Consider the following 17,537-nt stretch of genomic DNA (forward strand, 5'->3'; position numbering starts at 1 on the left):
CTAATTACTTTCCTTAGGAGGCACGAAGTGCTTTTTGAGCTACATCTTGTTATGTTTTTAAAGTGTATTCACACTAAATATTTAATGAAATTAAAGAATTACTGTTAACTTTTAAAATTTCATGGTTATGTTATTATTTAAAAGTTTTTTTTAGTGAAATATACTGGAGATTTTACAGATGAAATAATGTGATGCCTGGGATCTGCATGGAAGTAATCCAGGGAGTGGGGAGTGGGAGTGGGTGAAAAAAAGACTGGCCTTGGATTGATGGCTGTTAAATCTGCGCAAGGGGAAGGGTCCTTATACTATTCTCTCTCTATGTATATTTGAAAATGTCCACAATAAAACTTTAAGTGTGCTGATGGTAGTGCTAGGGAGATTTTGATGTATATAATGAGAGAAAATTTGATTCTGTCCTGTCAGTAGATGTGTATATCACTGTGTTAATGGAGGTATTTCTTGTCCTAAACTGTAGAGTTTAAGTAGGTTATTTTCAATGCAAAAGTAGGTAACGAGTTTAATTTCGACTTTTTTTCATTATCTTTCTTGCATTTTGCATTTAGCGAAAGAGTGTATTCAGAAGAGTCTTCTACTACTGAAATTTTTGCCCATGGGTGTAAGTTCAAAAGAAGGCTGTGACAAGTTGGTGGCTGTAGATGACACAGATCATCTGCGGCCACTGGACAAGCGCCAGAGGACAAGCTCTGTGGTGGAAGAACATTTCCAAGCCTCCACATCTCCCACCAAAGCAGCGCCCCCTGCTGTGGAAGATAGGAGTCCTGGCTTGGATGTCCAGCCCACGCTGCCGCCCAGCAGTGGTGCTCCTGCCACGGAAGTGTCCTCTGCCACAGCCGAAGAGCCCTCATCACCTTCCACTCCCACCCGGCGGCCTCCCTTCACCCGGGGGCGGCTCCGGCTGCTCTCTTTCCGCTCAGTAGAGGAGGCCAGACCGTTGCCCACAGTGAAAGAGAAGTACCCTGTGCTGAAGGATGCCATGGACTTCATTAAAGATCAGTCACTCTCCCACGAGAGGTGAGCGCCTTCTCTTTTCAAGCAGCAGGTACCCAGTCTTGTCAAAGACTTGAAGTTCATGTTAAAAACAAGCAGATAGGGCTTCCCTGGTGGCGCAGTGGTTGAGAGTCCGCCTGCCGATGCAGGGGACATGGGTTCGTGCCCCGGTCCGGGAAGATCCCACATGCCGCGGAGCGGCTGGGCCCGTGAGCCATGGCTGCTGAGCCTGCGCATCTGGAGCCTGTGCTCTGCAACGGGAGAGGCCACAACAGTGAGAGGTCCACGTACCGCAAAAAAAAAAAACCAACAAATAAATGAGCAAATAATACTTGGAGGACAGATCAAGATTTGTCTTAGAATGTTCAAGAAAAGTTTTGATTTTGTTTTTCTTTTAAAGAAGTATTTTTTTCACTTGAGATTTGTACATTATGCTATATATACATTATATCAATAATGTACCATTTGGATAAGAAAAGAAACATTTCTCTTCCTAGCTGCCAAAATAAATTTGTCTTATTTTAACGCTGGGAGAAATTTAGGATTTGATATTTTTGGCAAAATTACTTGTCAGTGGGCCTATACCTCTGGAAGTATTGCGTATTTTAATTTCCTTTCCTAAGTTTGTCCCTGGTTTACCACAGAGACAGAGTTCCTTTTTAATCAATTAATTGTTCAACATGAGTTGTTGGGCTTCTGGACAGTGAACTGATTTGTAGTGCTGCTGAGTAATGACTAAACGTAGCAAACAGGTCTTGCTATCCTTCCTGAATGATACCTCACAATAGTGTTTCCTTTTTATTAATACGGCATCAGAACTTGGGTAGGGGTCTGTTTTCTTTCTGCCCCAGCTCGAGAGTTTTCTGGGTGTTCCTGACTTGAGTTCTGTCTCCAGTGTTGTAAAGGTTCTTTCCTTGAGGAAGGCCCAAGCCCGGAGCATCCTCGAGGTCCTGAGGATCATTCAGTGTTGTACAGAGTCCCTTGGGCAGCCTCACTGCTTCCACCCACCTTTCATACTTTTCCTGTTGGAGCTTCTGACCTGCCAGAAAGAGTTTACCAAGTAAGTCCAAAGTGCGAGGAAGACAAGCCGTGGGGTCGTTTTAAAGAAATCCTGATTGTCTTCTCTAAGTAAGAGCTCTATCATTTCCATGTAGGATACAAATTCATGTTTTTGAACAATTCATTCTCTCATTCTAAGGAAAAATGGGTTCTATCCTTTCAGTAAGTAAATACCAGAACATGTTTATTCCTCTTGATGAGTTTATCAGCTTTATTTTACCAATGAGTGTTGTATTGCCTGTGCACCCGTACTCATCATTTGGCTCCTGGAAGCTGGGGGCCACATTTAATGCTCATTTACTATAACAACATAAATCTAGGTACCTCACAAGGTTGTTTCAGCAGCCACTTGGTAAACACCTCCCGAGTGTTGTCTCTACCAGCCACTGTTCTAGGTGTTGTATATAGCAGTGGGCAAGGCAGACAAGATCCTTGTTCTCGTGGAGCTTGTATTCTGTTTAGGAGAGACAGACAAAACAAAACAAACACAAACAAACGAAAAATATGATCTATAACCTGGCTATGTGGTGATTTCATACAGAGTGACCTAATTTGTGTAGTTGGGTTAGGCAGGCTGAGGAGGACATGGAACCAAGGCATGACTTGACCAGCTGAGATCCGGGGGAAGAGCACTAAAGGCAGAAGGACCACCACACAGACCCTAGGGTGGGGGATTAGCCCAAGGAGCAGAAAGAAAGCCAGTGTGCCTGAGCAAGAGAAATAGGAGGAGGTGAGGTCAGAAAATTAGGGCCCATATTACGTAAAGCTTTGTAGGATATGGTTTAAGGTGTTTGGATTTTACCCAGAGTTGCAGATGGGAAGTCCCTGGAGAAATTTAAGCCCAAGGGGAACACACTGTGATATATCTTTATGAAAGATACTTCTGGCTACTACATGAAAAAGAGTGGAAGGAAGAAAAGCAGTGGAGAGACTGCTGCAGTAGCCCAGGCAAGAGGTGGAGGTGGTTTGGACCAGGAGATAGTACTGGAGAAGGAGAGAAAAGGGTGAGATTCAAGATACACCGTGGAGGTGGAGTTGTAAGGACTTGTTGATGGATTAGACGTAGAGGGTGAATGAAAAGAGTCATGGGGAAAGAAACCTCTAGGATTTTGGCTTGAGCAGCTGGGTGGATGGTGATACATTTTACTGAGGGGAAGAGTATGGAAGGAACAGATTGGGGTGATAATCAAAAGTTTTGTTTTGGCCATGTTAAGTTTGAACTGCTTCTTTCATACCCAAGTAGATATGAGAAAATAGAGATAAGAGTCTAAACATCTCAGAAGAAACCAGGAGTAGGGATAGAATTTGGATGTTGTCAGTATATAGATGGTATGTAAAGCCGTGAGACCAGATGAGACCTTCTAGAAAGAGTGCAGAGAGATGGACAAGAGGGGGCTCTGGACTGAGCATTAGGGGCACTTCTTTATTTAGATGAAGCCAAGCAGAGGAAGAGGAGTCATGAGGAGACCAGGGAGTGACCACCAAGAGCAAAAACCAGGGGATGGTGGTGCCGTCGAAGCCGACAGAGGAATGTATCTCCAAAGATAGGAATGGGGCTTCCCTGGTGGTGCAGTGGCTAAGAGTCCACCTGCCAATGCAGGGGACACGGGTTCAATCCCTGGTCCGGGCAGATCCCACATGCTGTGGAGCAACTAAGCCTGTGCACCACAACTACTGCACCCGCGCGCCACAACGATTGAGCCTGCACACCACAACTACTGAAGGCCATGCACCTAGAGCCCGTGCTCTGCAACAGGGAAGCCACTGCAATGAGAAGCCCGCGCACTGCAACGAAGAGTAGCCCTCTCGCCGCAACTAGAGAAAGCCGGTGCACAGCAACGAAGACCCAACACAGTCAAAAGAAAAAAAATAGATAGGAATGGTCCATTGTGTCATCTGCTGATGTGAGAGGTTGAGAGAGATAAGAACACACTAGATTTGACAGCAGTCTTACTGGAGCCATGAGGCCACAAGCTCTGTTGGACTGGGTTGAGAAGAGAATGGGGGTGATGAAATGGAGAGGGAGACTAGACAATTATTTCAGGAAATTTGGCCTTAAAGGGGAGCAGGGGATTAGGATAGTAATTGCAGGGGATGTAGCATCAGCTGAGGGTTTTGAAGAGATAGCAGAGTATACTGTACACTGACGGGAGTGGGTCAGTAGTGAGGAAAACTCGATGCAGGAAGGAGGGCTTAATTGCAGTAGCAGTGGTTAAGTATAGTGGTCGGCCTTTGAGAGCCAGGGAGACTATCTCCCTGGCAGCAGGAGGAAACACACTGGGGTAGAGATGCAAGTTGCTTGGTAGGTTTGGTGGTGCGAAGATGGGGGAGTTCCTGTGGGATCATTTCTGTTTTCAAAATATAAAATTTGAGGGTAGGTATCAGCTCTAAATGATGGCTTAGGAGGAGGCAGTGGAAGTTTAAGAAGAAGCAGGAGGTTTGAAACAGTAGTGAAAATTGAGACAGCCGGTCTGATTGCCTGACAGTTTGGAGAGATTATTTGAGAATTATGGTTGTGAACGTAAAGTACTACTAGTCAGCTTGGTTGTGTGGTGTTTCCTCCAGCAACAATTAGCTATTTTGATGTTGGCATATAATTTCTCAGGCAAGTATGTGGAGGGAGAAGGCAGCAAATGACTTGGTGATTGCTAAGGTATGATTATGGTGACGGGCCATGGAATTGAAGCTGAGTACAGGGCAAAGAGAAAGCCTGGCGGCAGTGGTGGATAGTCAACGTGAGGGAGCATCATGGCTTGGGGCTCCCTGGGATTGGTGGGAGTCGCAGTGTAGGTGAGCAGGGTGAGAGGTCAGTCAGAGCAGGATGCTCTGAAGTCAGGATTTCAGAGGTAACGCCGTTACTGTGGTGACAAGGTCAAGGAAATGACCATCAGACGGGGATGGCAAAGGGGCTGGAGGAGAAGATCGCTGGAGGTGAAGAGGGCAGAGGATCCAGAGACGGCAGAACTGGGGCATCATTCCCATGGGTGTTGGAGTCTCCAAGGTGACAAGGATCAAGGTCGGAAAGACACTGAGCTTGGCACGGAAGTCGTCACTGAAGGGAGGCAGAGGGGTGGGCGTGACTGTGTGGAGAGGATTAACTTTGGTAATTTGTGAGGAATACTTAACATGGTACCAGGCGCTCAGGTAGTGGTGGGAAGGGTGGTTTTTATAATAACAAAGAAAGGTTAATAATTGTCATCTCTATACTCCTGGTGGGCAACCTTCTTGATCCAAGCAGATGAGTCACTTGCTGTTTTGTCTGTTACTTTCTGAAGTTATGTTTTTATTAAGTTTCTGTGCCACTTCGTTAGCAATTAAGTGATTAATGTTCTGGCAATTAAGTGACTGGTAATTTCTTCTGTTTCTAGTTATTTTGGACACCTGGAGGGCTGTGGTGCAGATCTACACAAAGAAATTCGAGACACTTACTATCAGTTTGTTCTGTTTTTGGTCAAAGCAGTTAAAGGGTTTAGTAACGTAAACGACAGGTACGGGATAATTTTATGATTTCTAGAGAAAAAATTATTTCTGTTTTTTCTGATTTTTTAAAGAAATACATGTCCACTGTTAAAAATACAGAAAAGCACAAAGAGTAAAATAAAAATAACCCCTAATCTTACCGTCTAGAGCTAATTGCTAATGTTAACATATCAGTATATTTTCTCCCAGGCTTTTTTCTATATGGTGTGTACAGTTTTTTAAAGTGGATGGGTTTTGGTTCATCTGAAAATTTGTAACCTGTTATTTTCAGTTTTAAAAACTTGAATAGACACTTTGCTGTACACCTGAAACTAACACAACATTGTAAATCAGTTATATCCCAATAAAAATTAAAAACAAACAAAACTTGACTAGAAAGCCATTCCCCGGTCTCCTCCATAGTAAGTGGTTTAGACATAAACCTTAAATCAAATGGTTCTTCTCTACATCTGAGCTGTATAACCTAGGCTAATTGGGCCTGGCCCTGACCTTGCTGTTTATCAGAGGTGAGTTTTACTACTCAGTCCTTTACCGTAAAGTGTCCCCTGTGGTAGTCCTAGCAGGGTGGAGACCTTTCTCTTTATGCTTTCAGAACTCTTTTGCTTAATCTGTTGCTTGAAGAAGGTTTATATGGAGTCTGAGAAATTGGAAAAGAGATTATAAGGAACCCAAACCAGCAGTCTGGCGCTCCTTTCTGCTTTCCCCTGACAAGCGCACCAGGGCTCTGATCACATGGTTTCTGTTGTCTCTGTGGATGATGGGCAGCTTTAGTAACTTGCACCTTCGTGGCCTCTTCAGGTCCTTGCTGCCTGCCTTGTCCTGTGTCCAGACGGCCCTGCTTCATCTTTTGGATATGGGCTGGGAACCCGGTGATCTCACCTTCTTTGTTGACATTCAGTTACCAGATCTCCTCATGAAAATGTCACAAGAAAATATAAGTGTCCATGACAGTGTGATCAGGTAAGGACACAGTCCTGCACTCTGCAGTTCCTACAGTAGCTAATCAAGTACAGGGATCGTAGCACATTCAGAGCTCGGGCCTGGAGCTAGACTTTCTGGGGAGTATCCTGGCTTTGCCACATACTAGCTGGATGACCTCGGGCAACTTTTTAAACTCCTTTGTGCCTCAGTTTCCTCATCTTTAGAGCTGGAGGTAATAACAGTACCTACCTCAGGATTGCTGCGAAGAATGAATGAGTTCCGTTTCTCAGTGTTTAGCAGGTATCTGGTGCATGGTGTTGTATATAAAGTGGTGGTGGTGGTATTGTGAACTCAGCATGAGTTTTCTCCTCATTTTTGGAGATCCTCATATAGCTTGTTGAATTGGAGAATCTTTTTCTGTTGTTGTTGGTGTGTGTGTGATTTTTAGCCACTATAACCTCTTGCACATTACAAGGACTTAAGGTATGAGGGGAAAAAATAGTATGCAAAGTTTTCTTTTTTTTTTTCTTTGCACTTCTCATTCCACTTACCCATTAATCACTCATGTCTGTAGAAAAGAAAGAAGAGAAAGGGGGAAGAAGAGCAAGAGGAGATAATTAGGAGGAAATCAGTGAATGAATCAACATCAATTTTCACTCTCTCAGAAGAGATATCCTGGGAAAAGATATAGAATTTAAGCGGTCTCCTTCTTTACAAACCGCAGCCATTGCCCTGCTGTCAGAGGGAACTCTTGGTGGAGGGCTGGGGCACAGCAAGGAGGAGGAATGGGTGGGGCACCAGCTTTCTGGCTCTTCAGCCATCAGTCTGCTTCTTGTTTCAAGCTTCGCCTACTCCTCCGTGACCCAGTCCTTGGGAGTAGGGACCGCACCTTCCTCACCGCTCCCCATAGCACCCGGAGCAGGCTCAGTTTGAGTAGGCCTGAAGTCAGTTTGTTGGAACAAGTGAATGAACAAATGTGTATTTGTTGGTTGGTAGATGTTTTGCATTTGCTGTCGAGCAAATAGTTGTGTATTTAAAATTCCGGTTGCTGAAACAAACTGTAAACTGAAATTATGGAAATCTGTAACTTTGCACCTAAAAGGAGTCCCTGAGATTATCTATTAGAAATGAGGAAACTGAGGACCAGGGCTGAGTGCTGTGTCCAGGTCTTACAGCAGCCAGCGGGAGAGCTGAGGCCCCAGGGTCTCCTGACTCCCTTCTCATGCTGCTACCGCTAGGGTGTGCTGAGCATGTCCAAATGGGACTTTTTTTTTTGCTTTATTTGGCTCCAGTGCCTGGCACATAGTAGGTTCACCACAAATGGTTGTTGAGTGGGATTATGCCATGTAGGTACAACCTTTCAAGCTCTAATTCCTCACCCATTGTAGTCTACTCTGGAAGGGGCTTCTCCCTTTTTATTGGTATATATCTATCAAACATCTGGCAAATCCTGGGGCTTTGAAAACCGAGTTGACCTCTTCCCTTCAGAAGTTTAAAAGTGCCTCGTGTATTAGACCCATAGGACACAGAGTCTGCTAACAAGCGCTTTCCTTGATTATTGGGAGAGGCATGCTTTTCTCTCTTTATGTCCTTCTTTCAGCCAATGGAGTGAAGAAGATGAGCTTGCTGATGCCAAGCAGAATTCAGAATGGATGGATGAGTGTCAGGATGGCATGTTTGAGGCCTGGTATGAAAAAATAGCCCAGGAAGATCCAGAGAAGCAGAGGAAAGTAAGACCTCTCAACTAGAGTAACCTGAAGTGACTTGCTAGGAGTTTGGAGAGGAGAGTCTGTGCGGGGGAGTGCCAGCAGGCTGTCCCCTGAGAGGGCTCCAGGTGGCAGTCAGTACCTTAGTGAGTGGCCATCACCCAGCCTAGTCTTTAACCTGAGGGGCCCTGAATCCTGACTTGACCACAGTCAGGTGGTGGTTCCCTCCCGTAGAACTAGATTCACAGGAAATAGGCTCGTGGGGCTGAAGTAAAATATTAGGTGCCAGTTTATTAATTTATAGTGAGAAATAGGATTGCTGGAGGCCCTGGATTCTGGTGTCTGTGGTACATTCTTTTCCTGTAGGCAAGCAACTTGGGAAGTCATGTTTCAATCAGAAGGTTGCCTGGTGAGCGTGGAAGCAGCCATGTGTGCCCAGAATCAGAGTTACATGATTCATATGTGTAGAGGCATCAGGCTCCCATAGCCTGCCATGTCCATCTCCACAGTAGGGGTTTATCTGTCACCACCACATTATGCCAGGCATCTGCTGCTTCAGATGCATTCATTTTCTTAGTTTGTGTGCCTACTATGTGCCAGTTACTTTGCTCATTTGGCATCTCTGTGGTGCTTGGATGGAGCACACCAACTTGGCCTTTGCGATTTTTCTCTCTTGTGTGTTAGTACCTTCCTGGGAGCCATTCTGAGGTGGCTTGGCATACTTGCTGTGCTATACTACTGTATGGTGACTGAGTGGTTTATCTCCCTTATTTCTAGGCCGTAGAGATAAAGCATACTGTAGCCTCCAGGGACTTCGCACTAAAACAGTTTGTTTTGCTCATGAAATGGTGCCCTTACTCTTTCCCCAGAAAGTTTTTCTTCTTAAGTGCCAGCAAACAGTGCTTCTTGTGCAGTGTTTCCTGTGTCTGTGAACACTACCCTTGTCCAGCCAAGTACCCAAGCCAGAAATCTGGATGTTGTTCTTGACCCTTCCCTTTCGCGGGCCCCTGTAACCAGTCAGCCCCCAAGGTTCCTCACCTCTGCCTTCTACTACCTCTCAGCTCTCCCACCTTCCACCATCTCACTTTTGGCCCAGTCCAGCCCTTATCACCTGTTGGGGGGGTGCTTTAACAGCTGCTGTCAGGGTCAGTCTCCCTGTGTCCAGTCTCGCCCTCTCTGATCCGTTCTCACTCAGTAACCAGAGGAGCTTTCAGAATGCTCAGTTACTCTTCTGTTTAAAATGTCTCTGACTCCTTAGACTAGCATCCCAGGCACTTGTGGTTTAACCTTTCTAACTTTATCTGGTTACCCCCCCTCCACACTGTATTCTACATACGGAATTATTGCCAAGTTCATGAGCCCTTGCCTTGGCCCTTTTGTGCCTCCTGTAGAACTTGCTATTGCTTTTATCGGGCGTGCCCACCACCCTTACCCCCACCCAGCTAATGCCTGTTTGCCCCTCAGGTCTCACCTGAGGAATTAGCACCTTTGAAAAACCTCCACGTGCCCTGTAAGCCTCCTGAAATTGTCTATCCAAGCCCCTGTCATACTGTATGCTGTCATCTGTTTGCTTCAGGGAATTCCCAAGTAGACACTAAGCTCCCACATCCCCTAATCCTAGCACCTAGTACAGTGCCTGGAATATTTTAAGTACATACTGAGGGATGGATTGATTACTGAATAGTGGCCACATTAAAAGTCTGTTGGTTAATTGTGTTTTATTTCATCTTATAGATGCACATGTTTATTGCTCGCTACTGTGACCTGTTAAACGTGGACATCTCTTGTGATGGGTGTGACGAAATTGCCCCCTGGCATCGCTACCGGTGTCTGCAGTGCAGCGACATGGATCTCTGCAAGACTTGCTTCCTAGGTAAATTTCACGGCCTCAGTGTGCCATACCCAAAAGGAATAAGCATTTCTATTTTCTGTGATCTTGTCATTTTTTAAACCCCACTGTACAGTAACAATACTGCCCCAGCAGTGTTCTCTGACTTGTTGGCGAATATGACCCTTATCTCCCCAACTGAATGATAAACTCCAGAGCTCTGTTATGTGATGTGCTGTCATCTTCTGTCTTGCTGGGTATAGGCACTTGATAAACACTCAGCACCAATGAATGTACATTCAGTTGAGTTTTCAGGAAATGATTTTGCCTTCTGAATCATGCAGTGTTTATAAGAAGTAAAATACACACAAGCAAACTTCAGAAAGTCTTGAATCCTCTTGACTTGTAGGCGCTGAGATAAAGCAGGTTGTCAGTAGTAAGCAGTTGAATGCTTTTTGTGTGCATCACCCAGTCGAATAAGATACAGCCCCTGCTCTGGAACAATCTATAGTCTTAGCAGGAGACTGGACCTGCTCACAAAATGTATATTTCAGGACAAGAGTGTACATGCTGAGTTACAGATGAGCAGTATAGATTGTTCTGGAAAAGTTCAGAAGTAGGGAAGGCTACCATTGCAGGAAGGCTTGTGGAGGAGATGGGATATGAATTCGTCTTTGAAGAAAGTTAGAACTGGGTGATGAAGGAAGCAGTGGAGAGTGCATCGTCATCCAAAGCTGAGCAGGTCCAGGGACAGAGGAGTGAGCATATGTAGTGTGTTTAGACAGACTCTCCAGTGTCTGCCGCTGAGTGATAGATTGAGACAGGTTGGGTCCAGGTTGTAGGACCCAGAGATACCAGGCTCAGGAATTTGAATGAGTCTACAGACAGTGGGGAAGGTTTTTCAAGAAAGGTGTTAACGTGACCAGAGCTGTGCTAGAGAAAGGGGGTTCTGTCCATGTAAGAGTTTCCTTTAGGAAATCAATCACAATAGTGACAAGGGGATTAGTGCCTGGACTGGGTTCCTGGCAGTGGGAACTGAAGTGGGTCAGAGGTAAGGAGCATTGAGCAGGGTGTATGACAGGGCTCAGAGACCCATTGGACTCAGAGTAAGGAGGAGACCAGAGCTGTCAGTCTCTTTCGTGACTAACATTCTTTCTCACTCAGTGGGTCTGTGGTTATGGAGTCTGTTTTCATCTATGATTCGGGAATGAGAAAGTAAGAGCAAATACCTGATAACTTCTCAGTGCCTGTTAAGAAGAATACACCAATATTTGTTAGAGTAGAGGTCATGGGAGACAGCCCACAGACTGGTGTGTGGACTTGTGCTGCCGAATGGAGGTCATGATGGGGTTGGTGACCTGTTTGATCAGACTCCATATTGCGCTGGAAAAGCAGGGTCCATGCACGGCACCATTGCTAAGATGTTCCATGCCAAGAACATCGTGCATATGCTAAGAGCCGCCTGGGGAACCCTTGGTCTCCAGAAGATTCCTGTGGCCCGTGACGCCCCGATCAATCTGTTGGGAACAACCCTGCTTCTGGGGTTGGTTTGGGTTTGGAAACTAGCCCTTCGAAGAGCCCTTTGCCCAATTCACCTCACGCTGCTGTTTTTCCCCCAGGTGGGGTGAAGCCTGAGGGCCACGGAGATGACCACGAAATGGTCAACATGGAGTTTACGTGTGACCACTGCCAGGGTTTGATCATAGGCCGGAGGATGAATTGCAATGTGTGCGATGACTTTGACCTTTGCTATGGATGCTATGCGGCCAAGAAATATTCCTATGGGTATGTCTCAGATGACCTCTAGCCTGGTAAACTTTCCTTCATGTATTCCTTTGCCTTCTTTTTAATAATTAAAAAAAAACTTGCATTATAAAAAATGTCAAACATACCCACAAGTAGGGAGAGTAGCACAGTGAATCTTCACGTAACCATGACCCAGACTCAACAGTTAGGAAGATTTGGCTATGTGTGCTTAGCTTATTCTTCTTTTTAATTTTCCTTTGTTAAAGTATTTTAAAGCAAATTCCAGACCTTAAATCATTTCCTTCCTGCATACTTCATATCTGTCTCTAAAGACTATGGTCGTTTTCTCATGTTACCAAAATGCTATAACCACACCCTGCGAAACTTCACGATAAGGAATTCTTACTTCACCTGGTTTCCATAGACAGTCTTCTGGGGATTGTGAAATCCCAAAATGGAATGTGCAGTGTTTGTTCATTTTTCTGAAGAGAGCGCCCATACCCATCTTTAAAACTTTTTTAATATAAATTTATTAATTTTATTTATTTATTTTTGGCTGCGTTGGGTCTTCGTTGCTATGCGCGGGCTTTCTCTAGTTGTGGCGAGCAGGGGCTACTCTTTCGTTGCGGTGCGCGGGTTTCTCATTGCAGTGACTTACGCGCGCGGGCTCAGTAGTTGTGGCTTGCGGGCTCTAGAGCGCAGGCTCAGCCGTTGTGGTGCACGGGCTTAGTTGCTCCATGGCATGTGGGATCTTCCCAGACTAGGGCTTGAACCTGTGTCCCCTGCGTTGGCAGGCAGATTCTTAACCATTGCACCACCAGGGAAGCCCTGTCTTTAAATTTTCAATAACCACAGTCTTAGAGCTACCTGATGCCCAGTTGTGACCATGCATGTGGTCCCCTGAGGCCCAATTCTCCCTTTTTGGGGGCTCACAAAGGCCTGTAGGCCTTAAAGATGTCTTGCCTTTGCAGCCACTTGCCTACCCACAGTATCACTGCCCATCCGATGGTGACCATCCGGATCAGCGACCGGCAGAGGCTCATCCAGCCCTACATCCACAACTACTCCTGGCTGCTCTTCGCCGCCCTGGCTCTCTATAGCACCCACCTGGCCAGCGCCGAGGACGTGGATGGCGAAAAGCTGGATCCCCAGGCCCGCAGCAGTGCTGCCACCCTGCGGAGCCAGTGCATGCAGCTCGTCGGGGACTGTCTGATGAAGGCTCACCAGGGAAAAGGTAATTGTTCCTCATGCATGGAAACCAGACCACCCCTCAGCTGCTTGTGAAGCAGCAGCCCCAGTGGAAGTGAAATGCAGTGCTCAGTTCAGAAGCAGTAAAACCCAGTTTTCCACAAGAGGTGCTCACCCTGGAGTGGAACCTAATTTTAAATCCCCAGATGCAGGACTTCCCTGGTGGTCCAGTGGGTGAGAATGCGTGTTCCCAATGCAGGGGGCCCGGCTTCGATCCCTGGTCAGGGAACTAGATCCCACGTGCTGCAACTAAGACCCAGTGCAGCCAAAATAAATAAATAAATAAATAAATATTTTTTAAAAAAAAATCCCCAGATTCATTTGAGAGAAATGTCAGCATTAAAGTAGCATTTAGTTTCTCTAAAATATTTCATGAAGATGTAAAAAAAATTAATAATTAAAACTCTTGATGTCCGGGGATGAAGTATTTAGTATTTGAATCCACCAGACTTAACTTTGCCAAAGGAATGCAGCCTTTTTTTAACCTGGAGTGCAAATCTAATTCCACACAACTGTGTTCTAGATGAGAGCTATTTATAACTAAAATAGTTTGATTAGGGACTTCCCTGGTGGTCCAGCGGTTAAGACTCCGCACTCCCAAAGCAGGGGGCCTAGGTTCGATCCCTGGTCAGGGAACTAGGTCCCACATGCCACAACTAAGAGCCCACGTGCCACAACTAAGAGCCCGCATGCCACAACTAAAGATCCCGCATGCTGTAACTAAAGATCCTGCACACTGCAACGAAGATCCTGCATGCCGCAACTAAGGCCCGGCACAGCCAAATAAGTAAATAAATAAATATTTAAAAAAAAAAGTTGGACTAATAAAATATCTAGATGACTTTGAATCTACTGAGGGGTGCCAAGGAGAAAACTAATGTGAATGTTCAACTTCTGAGTAATTTAAATTCCTTTCAGAATAATGGACTAACTCCCCATTCTAATAAACATTAGGGAAATCAGACTTGGATGAAGTAGCAGGTGGGTAATACCAGTACTTCAGAGCTATTTTGTTATCTATTTGCCAGTGGAAATTTAGAAGTGTGGCTGTTTGGGGCTACTACAAAATTTTAATGTTTATGATTTTCTAAACAGACAATCCTATTGTATCTTTTGTCCTCTGTTGTTAATAAAGTACAAGTATCCCCCACTATCGAAACTTCCGGTGTCTGAAATCAGGAGCTGAGTAGATTTGGACAGCCATGGCGAGGGGGGTGGGAGGGTGGAAGGTTGGATGGAGTACTCTTTGGTTCATTTCGTGGAGAACTCAGCCATGTATTTCCATATAGTAGCAAAGTGATTTATGGCATTTGCAGAGAATAATCCTTATTATAAAACTTTTAACCATTCTCTTATTTGCTTCTCATGTAGGTCTTAAAGCTCTAGCTCTTCTTGGTATATTGCCAGACGGTGACTCTACTTCAGAAAAGCAGGCCCCACCAGTCGCTGTGCCCACCCAAACATCAGAGGAGCAGCCAGAGAAAAAAGCCATCCAGGCTGCTGTGGAGCCAGCCGATGCAGGCCCATTTGTGCACCGCAGTGTAAGTAACAATCCTTCCCTGGGCAGAATCACAGGTGAGCTCAGAGCTTTCACACGAGGGACTGGAACACAGAGGTTAACGGTATAGGCTCGTGACCCAGATTACCTGGGTGCAGATCCTCTGTCAGACCTTGGGCACGTCACCCGAATCTCTTCGCTTTGGTTTTCTCGTCAGTAAAAATGGAAGGATAATAATGATAATACCCATTCCTTAGGATTGTTGTGAGAATTTACATGCATTACATACATTGAATTAATGTCTATAAAGTGCTTAAAACAGTGTTCAGGAACTTCCCTGATGGTCCAGTGGTTAAAACTCCATGCTCCCAGTGCAGGGGGCCTGGGTTCGATCCCTGGTTGGGGAGCTAGATCCCACATGCCGCAACTAAGACCCTGCATGCCGCAACTAAGATCCCACATGCCACAGCTGAAGAGCCCGCATGCCACAGTGAAAAGCCTGCATGATGGAAGGAAGATTTCCTCACGGAGCAACGAAGATCCTGCATGCTGCAACTGAGACCCGACACAACCAAATAAATAAATAGATAAATAAGTAAACATTTTTCTAAGAAAAGCAGTGTTCATAGTAAGTTCCCTGTCAGTGTTAATTACTCCTGTTTCCTGCCTCCTGTGGTTTTTATAAGAATTGAACAAGATTATGCACCTAAAGAGATTGGTTCCTGACCTATGGTGAACACTGTATATGTGAAACTGTTTTTATATTCAGCCAACAAATATGTGATACTAATTGCTTACTACTTATCAAGTAGTTTACATATGTAGTTTAGAGTAGTTTGCATATGCTTGTGTAAGTTGACGAAAAGTCTTCCTGGATCCAGGTGGAACCTGTGACAGTGACATTAAGATTGTTCTGTGGAAGAGCAAGCAGAGCTTCCATGATACTGCCTCCAAAGCTTGAGTTGGTGCTGTAAATGCCCCTGGCTTTGCCTCAAGAGCTGCTGCTGTTTCTGTCCTCTGTCTCTGTTGTGGAGGATCCCCATTTGGTGGTTATAGCTCACTGGGATCCTGTTGTCATTTAGAGGAAGGCAAAAGCAAAGGTAGCTGGCAAAAACTTGAAAATTCTATTAGCTTCATTCCGCCAGAGAGCCAGCACAGGACAAGTGACATAATAACCTTCAAGCCTGTTTTGACCACAAAACCCCTTCTCCAGGCAGCATCGTACCCACCCACAGATTATGGTGGGGCAGAAAGAACGTTATCAGCAGAGACAGGATAAATCAGCAGTCTTGTCTTCACCTTTGAGCCTGGGAATAATTGTATCTTCTTGTGAGCTCCCAGCATCTTATGCTACCCATCAGCACAGCGCTCCCCATGTATCTACTTATTCATTTATTTATATGAAAATGGACTCGGTGAATTTTTTTTATTCAATGGATTAAAATCTTTTATTACTTATTTTGATGCTCATGTTGTCCCGTGTTTGGCCAATGGAAACTTCCAGCTGGCTTTTGTGTCCTTTTGATTAATAATCTCCATTATTATTTGAGCACTTTCTTAATTTTTTATACAAAAAGATGTTTCAGGCTTATCTTAGGCTTTCCCTGCCTAGGGACTGGAATCACCCTTTTTCTAAGGATCTCCCAGGGCATTATTTTTATTCCTGAGGTATCCCTACCTTTTGGGTCCTCTTCCCATCAGCAGCTGGGTATACCCAGGGTACCCTGCCTCTGCCTCTGGCTCTTAGTCTTCTCTCTAGCAAATTGCAGTTTCCAACACTGTGCCCACAACAGAACCCAAACGTCCCCACTACAATGGCCCTAAGAACCATATCCTATTTGGGCCCTGAGTACAAATCACTTGTTTTTGAACTTCTGCGTGTTTCTAGCCAATCCTAGGCTGTATTAAGGGTATTGTCCCTCCTTCCCTCTAATGTCTAGAGATACTTTTTGTTTTAAACAACTGAGAAAGCAGTCTCAGCCAGAGACATCATCTGTCTACAACGGCCTCTGGCCAGTAATGAGACCCTCTTGAGTGCCATGTGGTGCAACTGCAGTGGCTCTTTGGAGTCCTGTGATAACAGGAAAGAAGATCAAGACTAACATTATTAGCCAGAACTTTGGAATTATATTGTTTCCACAAAGGGCCACATAGTACAGAGAGTATAGTGTTGGAGATCTTTTCAGAGGGTACATTTTTAACAAGGCAGGTAGCTCTCCCAGTCTCGGTCCCCTTTTTGGACAATCTTTTTTTTTTCTATTAAATAACTGTATTTAAACTTACATAGAGATTGAGAAATCCAAGATCAAGAAACAAGTCAGGAACAGAGCTGGGAAAAAAGGTCAGGTCTATGGATCTCAGCTTCATAGGAGAGAGAGAAGGTAGGGGACACGGTGGAAAGTAAAGGCACATTTGTCTTGATGTGGGTGAAGCTGATAATGTGTCGATTCATGATGTAGATGTGTTATCTTCCAAATGCAGAAAGCAGTTAGCTGACTTAACACAGGGAAAAACCGACAGTGACATGAGGACGGGGGAGGAGTCGCTAATTCGTGTCACGGGGGCAGGTATCTGTGTCACTGACTTTAATGATATTTTTGACTTGAACAGCCATTTTCTTTGTCTTTTCTTTGAAAACCTCATAGTCTTCAGGGCTCAGATCACGGCCTTTGGCAAGTGCCATCGTCAGGGAAGTCATGAATCCGTCCTCACTTGTGTTGACTAGAAAAATAATACCTACCTTCCTGTGATCAGGAAGTGTGTATAAATAGTCCTTCCCTGAGTAGAGCATGCTGAACCAGATAGCCACGGGGTTTTTTTTGCAAGGAGTCTGAAGCTTTGACACGTACAATTAACCCTTCGATAAAAGGTGACTCCAATGTCACCATTGGATGACTCGTTAATAAGCAGAAGTTCATCCTTAGTGGTCCATTTTCACTTACCATGTTTTCATTGTTGGCAGCCAAGTAAATGGTACTCCAGTTTCCAGTCCACTCTTCAAGCACCCACATTTTCTCTTCCATTACCATTTCTTCTTCTGTAT

General features: G+C 45.0%; 1 protein-coding gene across 8 annotated transcripts in view; it reads left to right on the top strand.

Annotated features, from left to right (window-relative positions):
* Positions 1-17,537, top strand: part of ZZEF1 (zinc finger ZZ-type and EF-hand domain containing 1) — a 127,997-nt gene that overhangs the window by 81,991 nt on the left and 28,469 nt on the right. For all 8 annotated transcript variants that reach the window (XM_019926862.3, XM_019926858.3, XM_019926860.3 and 5 more), the window contains 9 exons: positions 564-1,032; positions 1,904-2,068; positions 5,436-5,555; positions 6,346-6,507; positions 8,069-8,198; positions 9,909-10,047; positions 11,622-11,787; positions 12,720-12,982; positions 14,368-14,537. In XM_019926862.3, the coding sequence (XP_019782421.2) occupies positions 564-1,032; positions 1,904-2,068; positions 5,436-5,555; positions 6,346-6,507; positions 8,069-8,198; positions 9,909-10,047; positions 11,622-11,787; positions 12,720-12,982; positions 14,368-14,537 (1,784 nt within the window). The remainder of the gene's footprint in view (positions 1-563; positions 1,033-1,903; positions 2,069-5,435; positions 5,556-6,345; positions 6,508-8,068; positions 8,199-9,908; positions 10,048-11,621; positions 11,788-12,719; positions 12,983-14,367; positions 14,538-17,537) is intronic.

Source organism: Tursiops truncatus, chromosome 20 (genome assembly GCF_011762595.2).
Source record: "Tursiops truncatus isolate mTurTru1 chromosome 20, mTurTru1.mat.Y, whole genome shotgun sequence".
Taxonomy (NCBI): domain Eukaryota; kingdom Metazoa; phylum Chordata; class Mammalia; order Artiodactyla; family Delphinidae; genus Tursiops; species Tursiops truncatus.